At 37.7% G+C, this 21,165-nt stretch overlaps 1 protein-coding gene across 2 annotated transcripts in view; it reads right to left on the reverse strand.

The window, feature by feature from the left end:
• mtus1b (microtubule associated tumor suppressor 1b) overlaps window positions 1–20,798 on the reverse strand; it is a 56,203-nt gene extending 35,405 nt beyond the window's left edge. The window contains exons 1-5 of one of the 2 annotated variants that reach the window (XM_073865684.1): window positions 20,638–20,786; window positions 20,069–20,228; window positions 10,903–12,510; window positions 4,251–4,392; window positions 241–417 (exon numbers count right to left, since the gene is read on the reverse strand). In XM_073865684.1, coding sequence (XP_073721785.1) covers window positions 241–417; window positions 4,251–4,392; window positions 10,903–12,357 — 1,774 coding nt within the window. In that variant the 5' untranslated portion in view covers window positions 12,358–12,510; window positions 20,069–20,228; window positions 20,638–20,786. Of the gene's footprint in view, window positions 1–240; window positions 418–4,250; window positions 4,393–10,902; window positions 12,511–20,068; window positions 20,229–20,637 lie in introns of both variants that reach the window. The other variant, XM_055205707.2, reaches the window with a different exon arrangement.
• Between the last annotated feature and the right edge of the window lie 367 nt (window positions 20,799–21,165).

Consider the following 21,165-nt stretch of genomic DNA (forward strand, 5'->3'; position numbering starts at 1 on the left):
CAGATATGTACTCTGGGGACATCAAAGATTTATTAAAAAGTCTTGTGAAATGTCCTCTTTAATGCAAGTTAATATAACCACTAAATTATCAGTATTGGCCAATATCAGTCTAAATAATTTGCTATCTGTGTTTGTGGAATTGTTTTTATATCAGTGCATCTCTAATAATTAAGTAACTAAAGATACTATAGGTCATAAGAACATCATTAAGAACATTAATAAAGATGCTGTCACACCCACCTTTGTTTACATTGATACTGTTGTTTTCACTGATTGTACTCGAGGAGGAGCTGGGACTTGTGGGATTAGTTTTCACTGGTAGTTTGGAAGATGCTTTCTGAGGAAGCTTACAGCTTGAAACTGTGATTGGGCTGCAGGGGATTGTAGATTTGTCTGTGGTGCGCATCCTGGAAAGACCTAAACACAAAATATAAAGGAAATTGATTCATTTCATGAGTATCTGAAATCAGCAATAGGTTGCTGCTATGGTCCGTGCAAGTGTTTTTGTTTTTTTGTGTGAAATGTGCAGTCGTGTGCTGGGAAATCTTTGTGTATCTTCCTGTATCCTGTTTCTCTATAGGCTACTACAGATCATTTCCTATGTGGAAGAGCCCTTATTTGAGTTCAATGAGTACCAGCTCTGAACGAGGTCTTCTGGGGGCAGCGCTATGGAGACTTCCCAACACAAATACTCATTAAATCAGCTAGTTATGTACTGAACATGCAGGTCTGAAACTACTGCTCTTGCACACGTCAGACTGTACTAAGAACATGAGATGCCATTTTGCACTTATTTATGAGTTTGTTCTTTTTGGACCCTTGCTGTTTTAAAATAAGGTTTAAAAACAGCAGTGACACAGTAGAGTTGCTACCCAGTAGAGTTAGATTAATGCCACCTGCTGGAGAAAACGTGGTACTACTCTGAGACAAATCTAATTGTAAAAGGCATTTTTTATTAAGTTTTATCTGGCAACTATATCTGCAGTGAAAACTGAATTTAAAAAGCAAACAAATAAGCAGTAAGATGACTTTGACAAGCAGTGTGGAGCGATTTGATCTCAGGAAAGGTGCCACTTGTGCCAGAATGGTTGATTTATTGATTATTATTATTATTAGTAGTAGTAGTAGTAGAAGTAGTAGCAGTAGTAGTAGTAGTAGTAGTAGTAGTAACAATAAATCAATAAAAACATTCCAGGATTTTTCTAATTTAATGGACTTTAATGGACCCCAACACTTAACAGTTGTAATGCAGTTTAAAATTGCAGTTTCAAAGGACTCTAAACGATCCCAAACGAGGCATAAGGGTCTTATCTAGCGAAACGATTGTAATTTTTGGCAAGAACAATAAAAATGCAACTTCTCGTCTTCCTCCGGTCATGTGACGCGCCAGCGCGACCTCCCATAATTGTGTAATGCCGTGGAAAGGTCAAGGTTACATATATGAAACGCACATTTGCGGACCATTTTAAACAATAAACTGACACAAAGACATAAATTAGTTTAATTCGACATAGAACGATGTCGGAACGGTCCTCTTTCTCCACACTGTAAGCACTTGGACGTAGTTTCGCATACATCATCCGTGACCTTTTGACGTGATGACGTATTACGTGAGGTCGCGCTGGCGCATCACACGACCGGAGGAAGATGAGAGGTTGTGGTTTAAAAGTGCATAATTTTCCAAAAATGACAATCGTTTCGCTAGATAAGACCCTTATGCCTCATTTGAGATCGTTTAGAATCCTTTGAAACTGCAATTTTAAACTGCATTAAAACTGTTAAGCATTGGAAAGACATCAACATATTGGATGACATGGTGGTGAGTAAATTATCTGGATTTTTTCTAAGAGAATGGACTAATCCTTTAAATAGATATAGTAGGCAGGTCAACATTAGTGTGACATAACAAATTTTGAAACTAAAAAGTATATTTATCTTCCAAAACATGATTATTTAACCCTGTTACATATGTCTAAATGTATCTGGGTTAAATTTGAAGGTTGCACACCATAAAAAATTAAAGTAATATTGCAAAATGTGCAAAGATAAAAAACAAATTTGAGTGAAATAAGGTTGATTTGTTTTTTCCATAAAAGAGGTTTCCTTATAAACCAGTTACATCGAGTAATGTGCTAACATTCACTATTCTGTTATCAGTCTATCAGTCAAGTTATGGCAACACACATGGCACAAATACAGCACCTTTACTAAGAATCAGCCCACAGCTAGACAGATATCTTTTGACACAAAACTTCCCCTCAATTGGTGACTATTCGATTTTCGAGCTAAAGTCAAAGTGCCTCTGAGGAGAAGGAAACAAGACTGCAATTGTCTACGGGGAATGTGACCTTCTCCATTTGATTCAATTCACATTTCATTCACAATGAAACACAACAGACACAAACATATAGAATACAACCCCTGACATCATGTGTACCTAAATTTATCCCTGCTTCCACATGCGATAAAAGAAAGAGGTAACCCGTAACAAAAATAAAGATATCAGGGTTAGGTTACGGGACTGCCCGAGTCGTTTTGTGTGAACATGCACATAAACACAGAAAGCGAAATCAGATCGCCACTTCCAGAAGCAAACACAGGTTGTTTCTGACCTATAGCAGGGGCAGGGTCATATCAAGGAGAAATGCCTTACACAAATACACACATTGAGTACAATGAGATTCACTAAAACAAATGTAGATTTTTTTCTGAACAAAACAAAGGCTGGAGTAAAATCAAGGAAATATATTTTAGGCTACAAACACACACGCACGCACACACACACATCCAAAATGTCAGAATGAGTCAGTCACAGTCTATGTTCCTGTGATTTATTTAGCTAACATAAGAACAATTTTGTTCCCAGAGGAAAGGTACAACTTTTTTTGAGAACGTTCTCTAAATTTAATTGTTCATTATACAGTATATAGTATAACTTTAGCTTCCTTAAAGGCATAGTTCATAAAAAATAAAAAATAATGTGTCATCATTTACCCACATGTGTGCTTTGTGTGCAACCTTTATCAAAATATCTTATTTTGTGTTTACCAGAATAAATAGGTTAAAGAAACACGCCGACATTTTGGAATTTTAGCTTATTCACCATATCCCCCAGAATTAAAAAAGTCCATACATACCTTTTTCGTCTCCGTGCGTCCTGTAACTCTGTCTGAAGCACCCACCGCTACCTTAGCTTAGCACAAAGACTGTAAGTAGATGGCTTCAGCTAGCATACTGCTCCCAATAAGTGACAAAATAACACGAACATTTTCCTAGTAGTATGTATACTGTTAAAAGATGGCTGTGTCTCATATGACCTTGTTATTTCTACACGCTGTGACACTACAAATCACAACTTATAAATAGGAAAATGTTCGTGTTATTTTGTCACTTATTGGGAGCAGTATGCTAGCTGGAGCCATTTACTTACAGTCTTTGTTCTAAGCTAAGCTAAGCTAAGCTAGTGGTGGGTGCGTCAGATAGAGTTACTTGGGGATACGGTAAATAAGCTAAAATCCCAAAATGTCGGCGTGTTCCTTTAAGAACGATGGGAGGGTGAGTAAATGATGACAGAATTTTCATTTTTGGGTGAACTGTGCCTTTAAGGAAGCTAGAGTTATGGTAAAAAGTAGGGTTTGGATTAGGGTCTGTCTTTAGTAATTATATTTATCTTTATATAAAAACAATTGTTTGACGATTTGTCCTAAATTAGCTGGAAAATGTGTGTTCTTGTGTAGACATGATTCATAAATTAATTCAACAATGCAATAATGCAAAAAAAGTCACTTTTAGGGATAAAGATTAAGATTAAACCACAGTAATTATCATAAACGTTACATAAAAACAATAAGTGTCTACAGTAAATACAGGTAAATATGCACTCCTCTGTGTGTTTTTGGGTACTTGTGTGTTGTGTGTATTAGAGGAATGTGAAACACGTTTACATATCACAACTCTGAAATGTCAACTGCAACACTGCATCAGACAGTATTTACAGTACAAACGCACGTGACACACACATTAGACACACATCTTCTAGGTCTTGCTTCTCCACTACAGTAAGTTAAAGTGATTTTAAAGTGAGTTATCTAAAATGTGAAAGCTATAAAGAGTACCCATGTTTATGGTAGATATCTTTTCATCCACAGTAAATCAACATACTCTTCTTCATCCGTATTCACCCGCTTTCCTAAGCAATGCCCTTGAGAGTCTGTTCTGTGAATGTGCCATGTTAAACAAACAAAACTCACCCGCTGGCTGAACAACTCGGCTTCCCGGTGGACCCAGACCACCTGTAGATCGGGCTTCCCGGCCAGGGGGCTTCGCTTTGGGTTCTGGGGGTTCAGATGTAGATGCAGTCCCTAGAGATGGTCCCAGCTTAGAAGAAACAGTCTGTAAGAAGAGCCGCTGGTTAGTGACAGCGTCCCACGCGAGAGAGCCCAGCTCGGGGCGCCGCAGGGTAACCATAGTGTTAGCCATTCCACAGAGCAGACAGAAAATGTGCAGCGGTTTAGAGAGAGAACACGAGAGAGGAGACGAGGAGGAGGGAGGAGGAGCGGAAAGGAGGGAGGGGAAATAAGACTAGCCAGCTCTCTGAAAAGCAGAAAGGAAAAAGAGAGAAAAAAGTTTCTATTGTATATTATTCCCTTAGGGCTTCAAGACCAGCCCAGATCTTTTCCTCTCTCTCTCTCCTCCTATTTTTCTTCCCCTCGTTTTTGGACACCCTACGCACACATGGAGTGAGTTTATGGAAAGATTATGTGTGTCCGAGTCAGTGTTTAGCCTCAAGAATGTTTTTTGTCTCTTTACTAAATTCTTTCCCCTTCAAAATAGTTGTTGTATTGGCAAAAACACTCACTTATGTTCTATAACCGAGGCAGAAATAAGCAGAAAGAGAGAGAGAGAGAGAGTAAGATGGGATTTAAAGATCTTGGATGTTTCTTAACAGAAACATGCGAGAGCACTTATGTAGCACACTGAGACAGTGGGTAGTGAACAGATAGAGAAAACAAGGCGTTGATGTACAAAAATGTTTTGGAGTCCTGGATTTGCCCTTAATACATTGGTTAGTCCCGAGCTAATAACGTCTGAATAACAGCATAGCTTAATCATGTGATTACATGCATTGAGCTAAACTTGTTGAAGCAGTTCTCATCTAAAGAAGTTGACATGAAATCAGCCAGCTATCATAAGTATGTTACTTTAAAGGGGTCATATTATGAGATTTTTTTTAAAGACGTAAAATAAATATTTGGTGTCCCCAGAGTGCGTATATGAAGTTTTAGCTCAAAATACCCCACAGATCATTTATTATAGCACGTTAAAATTGCCACTTTGTAGGCCTGAGCAAATGTGTGCCGTTTTGGGGTGTGTCCTTTAAGATGCAAATGAGCGGATAAAATGCAAACACTGATCACAATGATGGTGGTTTGTGTAACTGAAACTCAGTTGTGCTGTCAATTATTCTCTCTCTCTTAAGCTCTGCACTAAATGACAGTGCTGTGGTTGGATAGTGCAGATTAAGGGGCGGTATTATTGTAATTGGCCTTGCTACCTACCTCACATAACAGGCTGAATTACCTAATTTTTCACATGCTTGCAGAAAATGGCTTACCCAAACAAAGTTACTGAGTTGATCTTTTTTACGTTTTCTAGGTTGATAGAAGCACTGGGGACCCAATTATAGCACTTAAATATTGAAAAAGCCAAATTTTCACACTATGACTACTTTAAATGAACCCATTAACTCCCGCGTTGTAAAAGTTGCGGAATTGCGGTATTGCGGAAAGCCGGAAATTCTCGTCATTGGCAGGGAAGCGTTTACTCTTAATTGACGAGATTACTCGTCAATGGCGGTGAAAGAGTTAAAGGTAGGGTAACAGATTTGATCCTGAAACATTTTTTGTTATGCTGGTTAAAAGTTTTTTAGCAATCACTGTTAAGTTGTTTAAATGTATTTGTATACATTTATGTCATCTGTGAAAGGTGTAGGACCAAAAAATGTTCAACAAATCATAGATTTCGGTCCGAACGGACGTTTCCATTTTTGTCCCTCATACGTAAGCGTAATTTGAATGCCAACCGCGCAGTGAGTCCACGCAGACACCATACGTCATCGGCGCGTTCACGTGCGCTCACCTCCTGTCTGTAAACAGTGAGAACAGCAAACTTTTCTGCTAAATTGACAACCTACACAGGAGGCACACAACGAAAGACATCTTTTATAACAACAACAACAGCAAAAACTGTCTGGATCAGCAAGAGCAAAAACCCAAATTAACATCAGTAACTTTACTGCTTTACCACGAGATGAAACGGCTGCAGGAGGCAAAGGGTATGAAAGAGTCGTTGCACTGTTTATTTTGATAAGGTAGGTACGCAATATGTTTGTATTGAGATGCAGAGCCGGATTAAATAAATGGACTACACTAGGCAGGCTGCATTTTTTGGGCCCCCCCATCGAGGTTATTTATGAATTGAAATCTGAAACTTACCAAAGTTACTAATAAAAGTGAATTCACATTTTACATAGCCTAGTCTTTGCTTACAAATTGGTTGTTTGTATACCAAATTAAGTCATGTGTTGTATATTAACCAGTCTATCAGACAATTTTTTGCTAAATTTATTATTTATACGTGATTACACGGCTCTATTAAATGCTATTAAATTATCCTCACCTTATCCATTGGGAGTGTCATTGTTAAGGCAGTAGTACCAGTAAATAACCAATAGGTGTCAGTAATCCGCGGGAGAACTTCGCTGCATATTTCTCTTCAAGATTGAGAATCGCAACGAAATCCTCGTCGAGCAACACGTCCACTGAGGTAAATGTCCTCAAAACACTGGTTATTTATGTTTCAGTTATATGAATTATATAATAACAGTTTTTATATTATGTATAACAGTTTTATCTCGAAGTAATGGTAGTGCTAAACTCTAATGTATCGTTTCTGAGGCTGCTAGATTTTTCTTTACGCTATTCACGTTTGTGAAGTGAATTTAAAACACAGATTGCTTGCAGTTGACTTAGTTAGCCACTATCCATTGGTTTTGTTATCATGTTTGGTATCTAACGTGATTTTTGTGTGGCTTAAAGAAAAAAAATCTTAACCCCGCTAGTTCTGCCATTGCAGACATGAATTATTTGCAAGGAACTGTTTTTTTTGCCTCGTTATTATACGCAAAGATGCCTTATATAACGTAGGGAAATGATCGTTTGTCCTTTATTTATTAATTTTTTGCAGCAACCATGTCTGTGTCCTTAAAGGAACTCTGTCAGGTACAGAGTGGAACGATGAACTTGAAAATTAACCATTCTGATGACTGTCGTCCCCATCCGAGTCACCACCTCAGACAACAACAGTCATAAACTCACAAACACAAATACACTCAGTAATGGGCTTAATAAAGAAAGACTTAACTATGATTTTATCTGTGTTAACCTATGATATCATTTATTGATGTATTTTAAATATTTACGTATTACTAGGCTTATCATACATGCATTGAAGTTTTAAAATGTATCTAATATAATACTTTAATTAAATTGAATGTTTTGGATACCACCATTAAATTATTTTGTGCATGTAAAACACAAGCAGCAATGTTTTTATTGAATTCAATTTTGAATTAAATTGAATGTTTTGCATACCACCATTAAATTGTTTTGTGAATGTTAAACACAAGTAAATGTTTTATTTATTGGAGATAAAATGGCTGTTTAATTAATATAATACTTCTGTTTGTTAGGCACTAACAAGTGAAAATAGTTAGGTTTAAGTACATTTATTAAAACTCGATAGCTGTAATGCTTCTGTGCAGAAGGAAGCCCGTGAGCCACGAAGGTAAGTTTGCGACAGCAGTCCGCTCATCGTGTTTTGTATTGCATCACTTAAAGATCGTAAACCTTTAAAATCGAGTTTAGTAAGATGTATACTACAGTCAGCTTTGGTTAACTATTGAAGCATCGTCTTTAAGGCTCAATGTGACCGCAGTATTTGTTGAACACTGCTGGCAGCGGCGACGTCTGTGTCCGTACCATTTTATCAATGAGAGCATAAGTTCGTATCTCTCTGCTCCCGACTCCCGAGCCATAAAGCTCGTCTTTAATTGAAATAATGTTTAATAACTTAAAAAACACGGCGTTTTTTTATTTCCTGAAAAATAATGGTTTTGGAGATACGGGGATCCCGCCCGACAGCGGCGAAATTGTAGATGGGACATTTGTAAAAAAAAAATTCCCCCTCTGTCTGGGCCCCATCCCGCCAATCGGGCCCTAGGCACGTGCCTAGTTTGCCTTTGGGTTAATCCGGCTCTGTTGAGATGGATTCAGATATTCTACTTTGATGAAACATTGTGTTGCTTATGAAATTTGTGTTCGTTTACGGATTAGCGTAACGATAAAGTTACTACGTCTACACAACCGAACGTGTGCTTAAACTAATTCTGATGTAAACCAGTTGTTTGGTTATTTTGGAAGTGTTATTCGACTTTGTACTGCAACGTTTTCTCACTGCTGAATGAGACATGAGATGTGACCGTCTGATCTGTGCGTGTTCATGTGTTTAGAAAGAGGCGTGACTTTGGATGGCGATTTGACTTGAGGGTGGGATCGGGATTTCATTGCTAGGCGGCTACCATTAGCATTTTTCAAAATGTGTTACCCTACCTTTAAGTTTACACACAGCAGATTTAAATGTCTGTTTACTGTGAACTGTGAGGATGTATGCATACATGCTTATAGATCTGTCTGTACTGATCACATTTAACCCGGGCCTTGATCAGTAATTATATCTAGTCATCATATATACTCATCAATACATCCTTCTTGCACAAGCCAACATGTTAGCCTCAGTTTGGGCTGTTTATACCTGGTATTTAGATGCGTTTCGTTGATTGGAACACAAGTGGACGAGCGAGACACATTCATGTTAAAACCTGGAATTTAAATCGTGGGTTTGCGCTAGAAGTCACGTGCAATGAAAAAACATTGTGCTCAGTACATTACATTAGAGCAGTATGCGGAGAGTAGGCGGTCTTTTGTGGCTGTTCGAACACATTCGACCACATGCGCGTCTACACCACAAAAGCAATCCAGTCGGATGTGTTTTTGACTACCCCTAAATGTGATCAAATGTGACAAAACGCGATCTTAACACAGGGCTAATGTAGAAACATGGCGGCACAAAATGGCAACTTCTTTGTAAGGGGGCCATTGGTGTATGTAGATAAAACGGCTCATTCTAAGGTAATAAAAACAATACAGTTCATTTTGTAAGGTCTACGTACACCATGAGTTATGTATAATATAGTGCATTTCTGCCAATGTATTGGAATGTCTTACACTCTAAACAGAAATAATGTTGCAATGTATGCAAGTCAATTGAATTTTAGGTATTTTAGGTTTTTGATTAGTATATAGTTGACATAAGTTATAAACAAGTTGAAATTAAAATTGAATTTGTAATTTTTGCCAAAATAACTTGAATGATATTTCATCATGGAAAGTAGGGATGCATAACTATTAATTTATGCAAAATAAAAGTTTTTGTTTACATCATATATGTGTGTGTGAACTGTGTAAAATAATATGTATAAATATGCACACATGCATGTATAATTCTAAGAAAAAATATATATTTACATATTAAGTATTTATATATAATAAAAATTATACATAAATATATTTTGTAAAAATATATATGTATATACACATGTAAACATTTCTTATATCAGCCCAGTCTCACGAAATTTCGTTATATAGTCACGTACATTTTTTATTCTTTTCCCGCATTTTTTTCGTGATCGTATAACGAATTCCTGTTTCCTGTTTTGTGTGATTATCACGTATAGTTTTTTTCCTATTTTTAAACAATTGTTGCTTCGGTTTAGGGTTAGATTTACATAAAATGACATCCCTACCCAAACCCAACTCTAACCCTAACGCCAGGCGACATATAAAAAAGTAAGTCAGAAAAAATAGTATGAACCAATACATAAAGTGACATTCTAATGCAAGCACCAAATCTTACCCTAAACCGAAGCGACAATGGTTTGAAAATAGGAAAAAGCAGTTGCGTAACCAATACGTGGAATCACACGAAAACAGGAATTGGTTATATGATCACAAAAAAACACGGAAATTCGTGTTAATATCACGAAAAAAGAATCAAAAATGTACGTGACTATAATCACAAAACCTTGTGAGACTGGGTAGCAAATATGCATGTGTGTGCATTTATCTAAGTTATTATACACAGTTCACCCACATATATGATGTAAACTAAAACTTTTGTTCTGCTATAGATTAATTGTGATTAATCGTTATGCATACCTAATGTAAAGTCAACAACTTACAAAATGTTTGGTTTTATTTATTTTATTTTATTTATTTGAGGGCTATGGTTAGACATCTATACATTTTTCACTAATATCCCAAATTTTGCCTAGACATATAGGCTGTGTTTTAACCGCTATATTAGATGTCTTTTAACTGCAAATTTGCTAGCTGGGATCAGTCTGAGATATCTTTTGCATCCATACACTGTCAAAAATAAAGGTACAGAGCTGTCACTGGGGCAGTACCCTTTAAAAAAGGTCCTAATATGTACCATTTAGGTACAAATATGTACCTTTAAAGGTACATATTGGAAGTTCAAAGTACTAATATGCACTCTTTGGGTACAAAGGTGTACCTTTTTGTAAGGGTACTGTCCCAGTGACAATTTTTGGACCTTTATTTCTGAGAGTGTATGGGTAACTTGAAAAGCTTTACTTCAATAGCCAAACATTATTGATTGAGGTCAAACCATCAACAATATGGATTGCAGATGTGTAAATGATCAAAAATAATCAATAATACAGCTTCTACATCTTGAATAAGAAGAAAATAAGTCACCAACCTTGTATTTAGAAGTTTTAATTCCAGCTTCGTTCTTGTGATCAGCCTCTTTAACTATGAAACCATCCGATGATTCTGATTTTATTGATGTTTCTTCTTCTGATGTACGCAAGGACAACGCGATTAAATCTTGCTCCTGACAGACATTTACTGAGGACTTAATGTGATCTGTCTTTGTATCCAGCGAAGGACACGTTGGTTTGGGTTCAGGATCTAACGTTGGACGGTCTGAGATCTTCACTTCAGTCCCCCTTGAGTGGCTGGATGATGATCTGCTTCTTTTCACAACAGCTTTATCATCCACTTTCCTCTTTGTTCGATAGTCTGCTGTGGCAGGAAGCTTATTCGCAGAAGGTGATCGGCAAAGATTAGCGTTCGTTTTTTCGGGATTGATTGATCTTGGAGCCGAGGAGGCCCTGGAGATGATTTTAGCCTTTACGTTTCTCAAGTCTGGCCTGGGGAATCTCTTCATCTCAGGCTTTGTAGCTTTGGTCAGGGCAGCCCTCGTAGGAGGCTTGGCTTTGAGACCGTGTCCTGCCAGATCATTGGTCTTTTTTGCTGGGGACTTTGGCTGATTTTCCACGTTTGATGAAGTATTGACCTGTATGTTTTTGGTATCTGTCATGATAGTGCAGATTGCATTACCTTCTGAATCTCTAGGGGACAACGCTGTCTCAGTCATGTTGTCAATAGCTTGAGTGGCTGGGATCAAGTCAAATGAGAGATCCCCTTTGACCACTTCCTTTTGGAGATCATCAACCGTAGCCAAATTAAGCACTCTGTTGAACATCTCCAACTTCACATCTGGTGGTTGGTCTTGAGAAATGTCTGTTAAAGCAACAATTGGCATTACCATCTCACAGCTGGAGGACACTTCCAGAACTTGGTTCTTTATCACCAAATCTTCAGATGCTAAAGAGAGAAAAGAGTCCTCTTCTTCTTCTTCTTCATCATCACTTTCCGAGGAGCACAAGGATATACTATTTTGATCTGTTTGTCCAACCTTCTGTGTTACCACCAATGTGACATTATGGTTATCATCTTCCTCATCATCACTCCAACATTCTTCGTTGGCATCCAGATAGACAGACACAGAGTTGTCATTGTCATCACCATAGTTAGGTCTGCATTCTGGACTCTGTATTCCTGAATCATCACCGCTTGCCATTGTTTTTCCCATCTCTACCTCAGCCATGTCCACATCCAGCGGGCTATCCGTTCTGGCACTGCTTAGACTACTCAAGCTACGCGTGGAGTCTGGAGAAACTTCACCTTTACAATACAAAGGTGAAGTTGAGGATGACGACAATGAAGAATCACAGGTAAAAGCATTGTTGCTGTGTTCACCGCTGTGTAATGGCAGACACATCCCATGCTGAGGTCCTTGTGCCGGTCTCTTGGGAAGACCGGGGGGTGGAAGCTCAGACTTCTTTACTTGTGGTTCCATGAAACTCATAGATGAGCAGATGATGTTAAGACACTATCATGGAGCGATACCTCCCATAGCTAGACCCAGTCCAGTGCTAATGGACAGAAAATACTCCACTGTGTTGAGGATGGGTTTAGCATTCCTGAAGTCTTCAGGGTTTTCAGAACTGTTTTAATGATTCTAGAGAAGAAAAGAAGACGACAGCACGTCAATTTCATTCTATGTGTACTGTGTTTATAGATTTATAGATACAGCATGAAAAAACAGGGTCACCAGTTAAGATCTGAAGAAGCAATGGTAATGTTGAATTTTGAAATTGTGACTCAAGTAAACAAATCAATACACGTGACTATTCAAAACATTTTGTCAGATTGCTATGCAGAGGCGTATAAAACAGAGCACTACTGCACCCTACAGGCGACTCATTTTCATAGCAAGAGTCAGATGAGAAAATAGCAAAAACTATAAATCTATTCACACTTCTGTAGGAAAATAAAGTACGGTTGGCATTGAATGACAAACAAACTTGCAATTATACGCATTAATAAATACTATAAGAATAAATGTTTATTAACAAATATATTATTAAATATAAATAGCTTTTATATATAATTAGTGTGTTTTCAGCTTATGGTTTTTGTAAAGTGTTTTTATGCTTGACATAAAAGACAACAGAGTTGCTTCAACATCCTTAAAGGTGCAACCACTATTAACCCTCTTTATTTCTTTAAAGAGGACCTATTTCATTGCTAAAAAACAATGTTATTTTGTGTATTTGGTATAATACCAGTGGCAGCTCATCCGAGTGGCGCAAATTTAAAATAAGTGTTCGGAGTGCCATGTGTGTTGCTTGCGTTTTCAAAATATGTGTTTGTTACGTCATAAGAACCATGTGCAACACGTGTTTTGTCAAAATAAGTGCCTGCTGCACATCCTGCTGCGTCAAAACTGTTTATGATAAAAGAGACGGTCACGTTCACAAAATACACACAAGACACTCCCTTAACAGTAAACTCTTATTATGCATGAGAATATGTGAGTATCTGGCAAGCGTCTCTTTTATCATAAACCCTTTAGACGAGTCTGCAGCAGGCACTTATTTTGCCAAGACACTTGATGCACACAGGATCTCTCAATGCGCAGAACACATATTTTAAAATAAGCAACCACACACGACGGGCTACATACATGTTGTGACGAACTTCGCATCGAGCGCCCTCGTAAAAAGAAGTCACCGGCCGCTACCGTATAATACAATGTGTTTGCGTGGTTTATATGGTTAAAACACATTATTTTCTACATACCATACATTTTTGTAGCTCCAGATATACTGCTTTCTTCAAACGCATTGATTTTGTACAAAACTCATCGAGCACTGTCACCCTGATTGGCCAGCTAATCTGTACGTTGCGATTGGCTGAGTACCTCTGACGTCAGCCATAAATGTGACGCTCCTTACCATGTTTGATAGATTCGCTCACAATGCAACGCTAACAGGAGTTAACTTACAGGCCGTGAGTCCAAGTGGGAGGAATTATGATAATGTTGCTCTTGTCTACATAAACTACTGCCTACAATCCGTGTGTTTGTTGTAGTCAAAGAAAAGAGATTTACGTTGGAAATACTAGTCATCGTTTACTTTGTGGTATGTACCTTTTGCATATCGTTAACATGTACTAATACACACTTACACAACATAGAAAATGTAAAATCGTGAATGGACCATAGTTGCTCTTTAAGGTGATTTAAGAAAGGCGTTTCCCTATTCAGCCAAAATTTCATTATGAGAGTTTTTCATTCTGAGATCTTAAAATACATCTGCACAATTAAATCTTGCTTTATGCTTTATATCAAAATCACACTTGAAATGTGGGTGATACAGAGGTCAGAGGTAGTTCAGACAGAGCTAAGAAAAGGCCTTTATTTTGATATTCAGGCCATTCTCTCTCACACAAGGTGACGGTTACGGCCACAACACTGGCCTTGTGTTTTAACACAAAACGCTTCTGACCAAGAGTCTGATTGTTCTGCTCACAAGAACGATTGACTGAATACGCCAACGTCTTTAAGTCATGTTTAATACAAAGGCGAGGTTGATATCCTCCCGAGTGGGGTTGATAAGTGGGTGGAATTTTTAAGAGTTGGTGACACTGCAAAAACACACTACAAACCTCCATTTTCAGTAAAGCTCTTTCTCCGGGTAGTGAAAGGGACTGTGGTCTCAATCATAAGCAAGTGGTTTATTACGGCTGTTGTTAAATTGCTTAGCCTAGAACAAAATGTTTTGGGTGGGCGATGCTTTCATGGACTCAATGAGTAGTTGGACTTTCTTCATTTTCATACAGCCAGAACAATATTCTCCCTTTCCCCAACAACGACCCTGCTGGTTATACAGTAAAAATGTCAGAAATGTGAAAGAATCGCATTGTTTCATTCACATGTCGATGAATCACTTTGTACTGTAGGCAAGCTGGCTGAATGAACCTCTTCTGTTCATCGTCCAAATGTACTGTATAGCATAACTATTATACACAATCAATCAGAATCTCTAATACATACACATTTAGTAAATGATATTTTTACTAAAAAATGACTAAGATAAGACTCCAATGATTTGGAGAATATATTGATTTTTGGGGGGCTTTTTATTTTTATGTGTTTTCGGATTACCTTATATGGGCATTAAGACTCTTCCAGTTTAAATCTGGACTAAATACACATCTCTTCAGCCTAGCATACACATAATTGCATCCTGTAACTTTGCATTAAGCTATGAATAACTATTCTCTACCTAAAAAGCTATGAGCATGCACTACGCTAATTTTTCTCTATTTGCTTTTCTGTTTTTGTGGGATGCTCATCCCATACGGACTACCGGCACATCCGGGAACTTGACTGTAAATTTCGTCACCGCCCCTTTTTGGGGGATAAAAAAGCAGCCCTTCCATTGGCTTCCATTCAAAATAGCGGAACAAAGCAACGTTTTTACACAGCCGGCAGGCGTAAATAACTTATGAAATCACTCAGATTAAACATGTCGAGTATTTATCTGTCCACCCTGCCTGCCATAGAGCCCGAAAGATACATTAACACATTTAATTTGGTCAATATAAAAACATGTCCCTTTCATTATAACAGCGTCAAATTTGTGTAACAACGCCATCCAGTGATTGCTGGAAATATCGCTAAGCCAGTTAGTTGTATGACTCTACAGAAAAGTGCACTCATTACTCTAAATATAAAGACATAATATATGAATACTAAGTAACTTTCAAATACGAAGTAAAATCATTCACTTGCTTCCCTGTTGACTCGATGAGGTACGAGTAAATGTCCGGGTAAGACACCTCTGGCCAATAGGGAGCGTTGTTGCACAAATTTGATGCTGGGAGAATGAAAGGGACATGTTTTTGTTATGACCAAATTAAATATGTCAATGCATCTTTCGCGCTCCACGGCAGGCAGGGTGGACAGATAATTACTCAACATGTTTAATCTGAGTGATTTCATAAGTTATTTACGCCTGCCGGCTGTGTACGAAGGTTGCTTTGTTCCGCTATTTTGAATGGAAGCCAATGGAAGGTCTAGTCTGATTTCCCCCAAAAGTGGGCGTGAACCTGTTCAGAGACATTCTATGAAGTTGCGCCGGTTGTGCGTATTATGTCAGTTCCAGTCTGGATCCTGCGTCTGTCAGATGACCCAACACATATGGAAAGATGACACCGACCTTTGCAAGGACTTCAGATGATGCCAGCACTGGACTGTAAATTGATCTACATTTTTTTTATTTTCTGAATTGTTGTGTATGTGTTTTCTATTGTGTCCTTTTGTAAAGCTGCTTGCAACAAACAGTGAGAAGTGCTATACAAATATACATTTAGTCATTTTTTTTTACAAATGCCTGTATAGTTTAGCATGCTATAGGTGGCTTTAAAGATAATAAACACAGCTGTACATAATACTGTAAGTTCAGTATTATGTAATAGATTCTCTAAGGCTGGCTTTTTATGGCACAGAAAGCAGTGGGATACTTTTAAGTACAAAATAGTACATGACCTCTGGACAGCTTTGTTCTTTGCATCTGTGTAGCCATCTAAGGTTACTATAATCTACTTGGACTGATGTTGGTCTAACATCTAAGTGATCTGTAACAATTCTGGGATGATCTGATAGTCTGACAGCCGGGCCATACAGTGCCAATGAAAATCTGTGTTAGAGTTGATTGGGTTAACAAAGATGCAGTTACAAAACATGTCACACTGCTTTAAAATCAACTACCAAGATTTGACCAGATTCACATAATCATCTACACATATACTGTATCTGCACACATACACAACGTCCTGGTTGACGATAGGCGCGAACACTGCTACACTGTTCTGCATGCCTGTCAACTGAAATATTCTCTAAGCGGGCATCATGTTAGGAAAGCTGGACAGCTCTTAAAAAAGCAACTTACAGTGCATTCAAGGTATTTGTGCTCTCTGGGAATTGAACCCAAAACAATTCTTACACAATGCTCTACCAATTGAGCTACGGGTACACTATTTCTTTACAATTTTATGCAAATAATGCTTTTTTACTGGTTGAATATTAAAAGGCACATATGCATGTTTTTTTTTTTTACCAAAACGTGTTTTTACAAAAACAGCATGGTTAAGCATGCAGTTAGCTAACAATTGCATTATTTAATTTCATGAGTACCAGCAATAACTGATATCAATGAGGACTGCCCTCTGGCCCTTTAGATGAAAGGTAAAGTGAAAGGGAGGGAGGGCTTCCTTCCTAATGCGTCCAACCCTGACAGAACGAGACAGAGAATAAATGTAATGTTCAAGAACTAAACCGAGTGGATTTAAAGGGCGCTCCTCGGTGCCTAAAGGCACAAGTGTCTCGGCTAGAAACAACTGAAGATATGAGCTGCACGGCGGTGAGATGAACTAACATAATAAATACTGAGCTGTGCTGGTGTAAGAAAGCCCTGGATTAAAGTTTCCGTATGATGAATAACATTCTTGTTTTGCCAATGTGGTCAATACATTTGCTTTTAAAGAACCTTAAAGGATATCTGATTTCTGTATCATTTCAAATTTAGCACCTGCGCAATTCCCTAGGTTAATTTGGATGATTTGGGAATGGCTGGCGTTCTGTAACACAGTTTTCAGTAATTAGGTGAATTATCCCATTAACAAAGTATCGCAACTCTGACCTAGAACGAAAATATTTCAGCATGAGTTAAAAGGCCGGTATGTTATCTGAAACCAGCTAAATACATCATACGCATGGCTTAACAAACCTCTTACCATCAGAACTATTTTGGGCCCAGTGTACCATTGTTCAAATTCGGTTTGGTTGAAAAAGCGAGTAAATTTGTATATACATATATTTAGGGATGAGAGTCAGAGTGACATTTCACAAACTTGAGGACCAAAACAAAAAAAAAATTACCATGGTTTGATCTAGGGATGCATAACAATTAATCTAGATTAATCTATAGCAGAATAAAAGTTTTTTGTTTGTTTATCATATGTGTGAACTGTGTATAACAACTTTGTATAGATAAATGCACACACATGCATGTATATATTTTAAAAAAATGTTTACATGTGTATATATATATTTGTATATTTATGTATAACTTATATATAAATATAAATACTTAATATATAAATATATGTTTTTTCCCCTTAAAATTATACATGCATCTGTGCATATTTATATAAACATAATTATTATACACAGTTCACACACACATATATGATGTAAACAAAAACTATTATTTAGATATAGATTAATCGCGATTAATCGTTATGCATCCCTAGTTTGATCTGACTTTGTGTACTAATTTCAATCTTTTATAACTCTAAATTGATTAAGAATTAACTTGCAGCAGAAAAAGCTCATCAAGAGCTTTCATTTGAATACTTTTTACATGTACGCAAACGTACGCGCACAGTCAAATGCACAGCCGTGCATAGTAGTATCGTTTATTTGACTCAAACTTATACACAGACATTAGATGCATGCGCATCTCCTGGGCTACATACAGTACTACATTCTCCTGTAGGCGCATACGCGACCTACGCGAACAATATACGCAGGGTTTCAAAAATCTGACGGTGCGTATACAGTACTCACGCATTCTTCTGATGCCGAAAATTGCGTCACGCTGACTGTAAATTTACTATACTCCCCCATGTACTAACTGGTACATATTGGAACCCTTTTAAAGGGTACGGCTCCAGTGACAGCTTGGGACCATTTCTTCTGACAGTACATATATTTCAACATTATGACTATATGCATTTCATCACCTTCTAACAATAGTTTTAGCATGTGCATACAGCCCACATATATTAGATGACTTGAATAAGTAGCATCATAAATTATTAAGGTGGGCAGTTACACCTCCATACAAATGTCATTCTTTCCACGATGCTGTGTGCGATTACGCAACAGCGTCTCAGTTTTCCTCCACTCTTTCTAAATGCACTCTCACTCTCATGCAAGTCATTAATGGAAATGCATGAATGAGAACAACAGATCTTAATAGGGAATTCATAATCTTAAGATATGGACTTCATCATAGCTGACAATCATTTTTTTCTTCATCTAACGTTTACTCGTCTTTAAATTTTCTTACAATTCATGCATCAAATAGCCTTAAGGTTAAAAGGAAGGTCTTGTTCTTTCTCTCAATCTTAGTGCAAAATGACAGCTGCTTTATATAAGAGCAGTACAAAGTGTGAGTTAAGGACTTTGAACATGACATTTTGATAACCCTGGATATGAATACTGATAACAGTTTGGTTGTGTTGCACAATGCATAATTCATCACAGGGGTTTTATACATTTTTCTTGGCTCTATTTGACAATGCACTGTAAAAAGCGTTTTATACATTATATATATTCTCTTAATTCTATGTTTTTCATCTTTCCTTAATAGGCTTTATGCCCAGCTGCACTACTTCCTGAACTTCAGCCAGCTCCTTGTTTCCTGTCTGCCATTATTGGACAAACTGAATAATCCAGGTGTTTCTGATTATTGTTGTTTTGACTACTGAGGTTAGGCACACCTGGATTAATCAGTTTGTCCATTAATGGCAGACAGGAAACAAGGTGCTGGCTGAAGTTCAGGAAGTAGTGCAGCTGGGCATAACTTCAGATTTGTAGACTACCCTCATTGCTGAGCTCCTTAGGCAAAATGTTAAATGTTGTTAAATGTTGTCTCATTTGTAAGTCGATACGAATACAAGTGCCAAATAATTCAATCTAATGTAAATAAATGTGGTTTTGTCATGTTTAATCATGTTTATTCTACTTAAATAAATGTCAAATCCACAGAGCTCAGACTATATTAAAACTTCACGACCATGACAATGCAATGGCGATGTAATGTTTGATATATGCTTAAACAAATATAACAAATTTTAAGTTCAACTCGTATTAAACCTAAAAATATTTATTTAATGCAACAGACTTGCAAAGTCTCACATACAGTAAAATTCTCCAGATTTCTCATCAGAACCAAACAGTTGCCATAGTGATAGGCTGTGTGCTTTGTCATTTGTAGTCTCTCTGGCACAGAAATATCTACAAGATCGCTCCTATTTTTATAAACAATCGGAATAGTCATTTATTTAAAGTGCCAAAAATAATCGGACACATAAGTGCAAAAAAAATGTGGTTAATAGGAAGGTAAAGTCAGGTAGATACAGCCTGGCAAGTTCATACTCACTATAGCAAATTGTATGACACACACATACAGTCACGTCCCTCTACAGCAGTGACGATGTCCAGTGCGTTTTGACTTTGGCACTTGCCTGACTGTACAACATTGTGCCAAGATGACGCGTGTAAACTCGATCAATAGCTCACCCTTGTTACGTAAAAGACCCCTAGACAGCCACCAATAAAGGACGTGCTTTAATAAATAAATTGCACAACTTTTGTGTTAAAGATTAACATGTTAATACTGCTGTGATATGGATTCTAGGAACAAACCTATCAATACCAGCATCACATGTAAAAACAAATCATCATTACATTACATAACTATTGTAATTAGTGCCAAACAAATATAGATTGGCGTATGTGAGGCGTCACAAATCGCACATACAATTTTGAGTAGATGAATATCATTCTGATTTTAAGTTACTGTACTGTGATTGCTATTGATATTTGCTGCAGGGTTTAGTTGATGTACATAGCTTATGACAACATCTGACTCACATGTAGTGCAAAGCAGAGAAAAAGTTTTTGTCAACCAACTATGAAATTACTGAATAAAAATGGCAATGAACCTACCTGAATTTCAAGTGTTTCGAATTAAACCACTGAACCATCTGTCACACACGTATTCCACGTTAAACACACGCAGGTATGTCCGTGCTGGACAAAACGTCCTGTTTCATGCAATCCTGCCAGCAAAAGCACTGCAAGAGAGCTATTCCAGCCTGAACACACACACAGAGAAAGAGAGAAAAGGAGAGAGAGAGACCCCTCCCCTCTCAGTCGCAGCCAAACCATGCCGCAGTAACCAACCAGAACTGTCTGTGTGTGTGCGTATGTAAGTGAGCTTGTGACTTTTCCAAGGTAGCGATGGAATGTATTTTCCCCCTCTTATCCGAACCCTCCGTGCCAGAGGACACAACAAAGGTGACACAGAGGGATTCCTTAACGCTCTGCGACACACATTTACAAGAGCATCGGACAACAACCTTAGATTCGCTCGTAGATTGCTCGAGGTCTGAGGCTGCTGAGGGGTTCTCTGCCAAAAATGAGTCACAGAATTTCAGAATGTGTGTGAGTGTGTATTTGGGTGGGCAGATTACC

The sequence above is a fragment of the Misgurnus anguillicaudatus genome, chromosome 3 (genome assembly GCF_027580225.2).
Source record: "Misgurnus anguillicaudatus chromosome 3, ASM2758022v2, whole genome shotgun sequence".
In the NCBI taxonomy this organism is placed as follows: domain Eukaryota; kingdom Metazoa; phylum Chordata; class Actinopteri; order Cypriniformes; family Cobitidae; genus Misgurnus; species Misgurnus anguillicaudatus.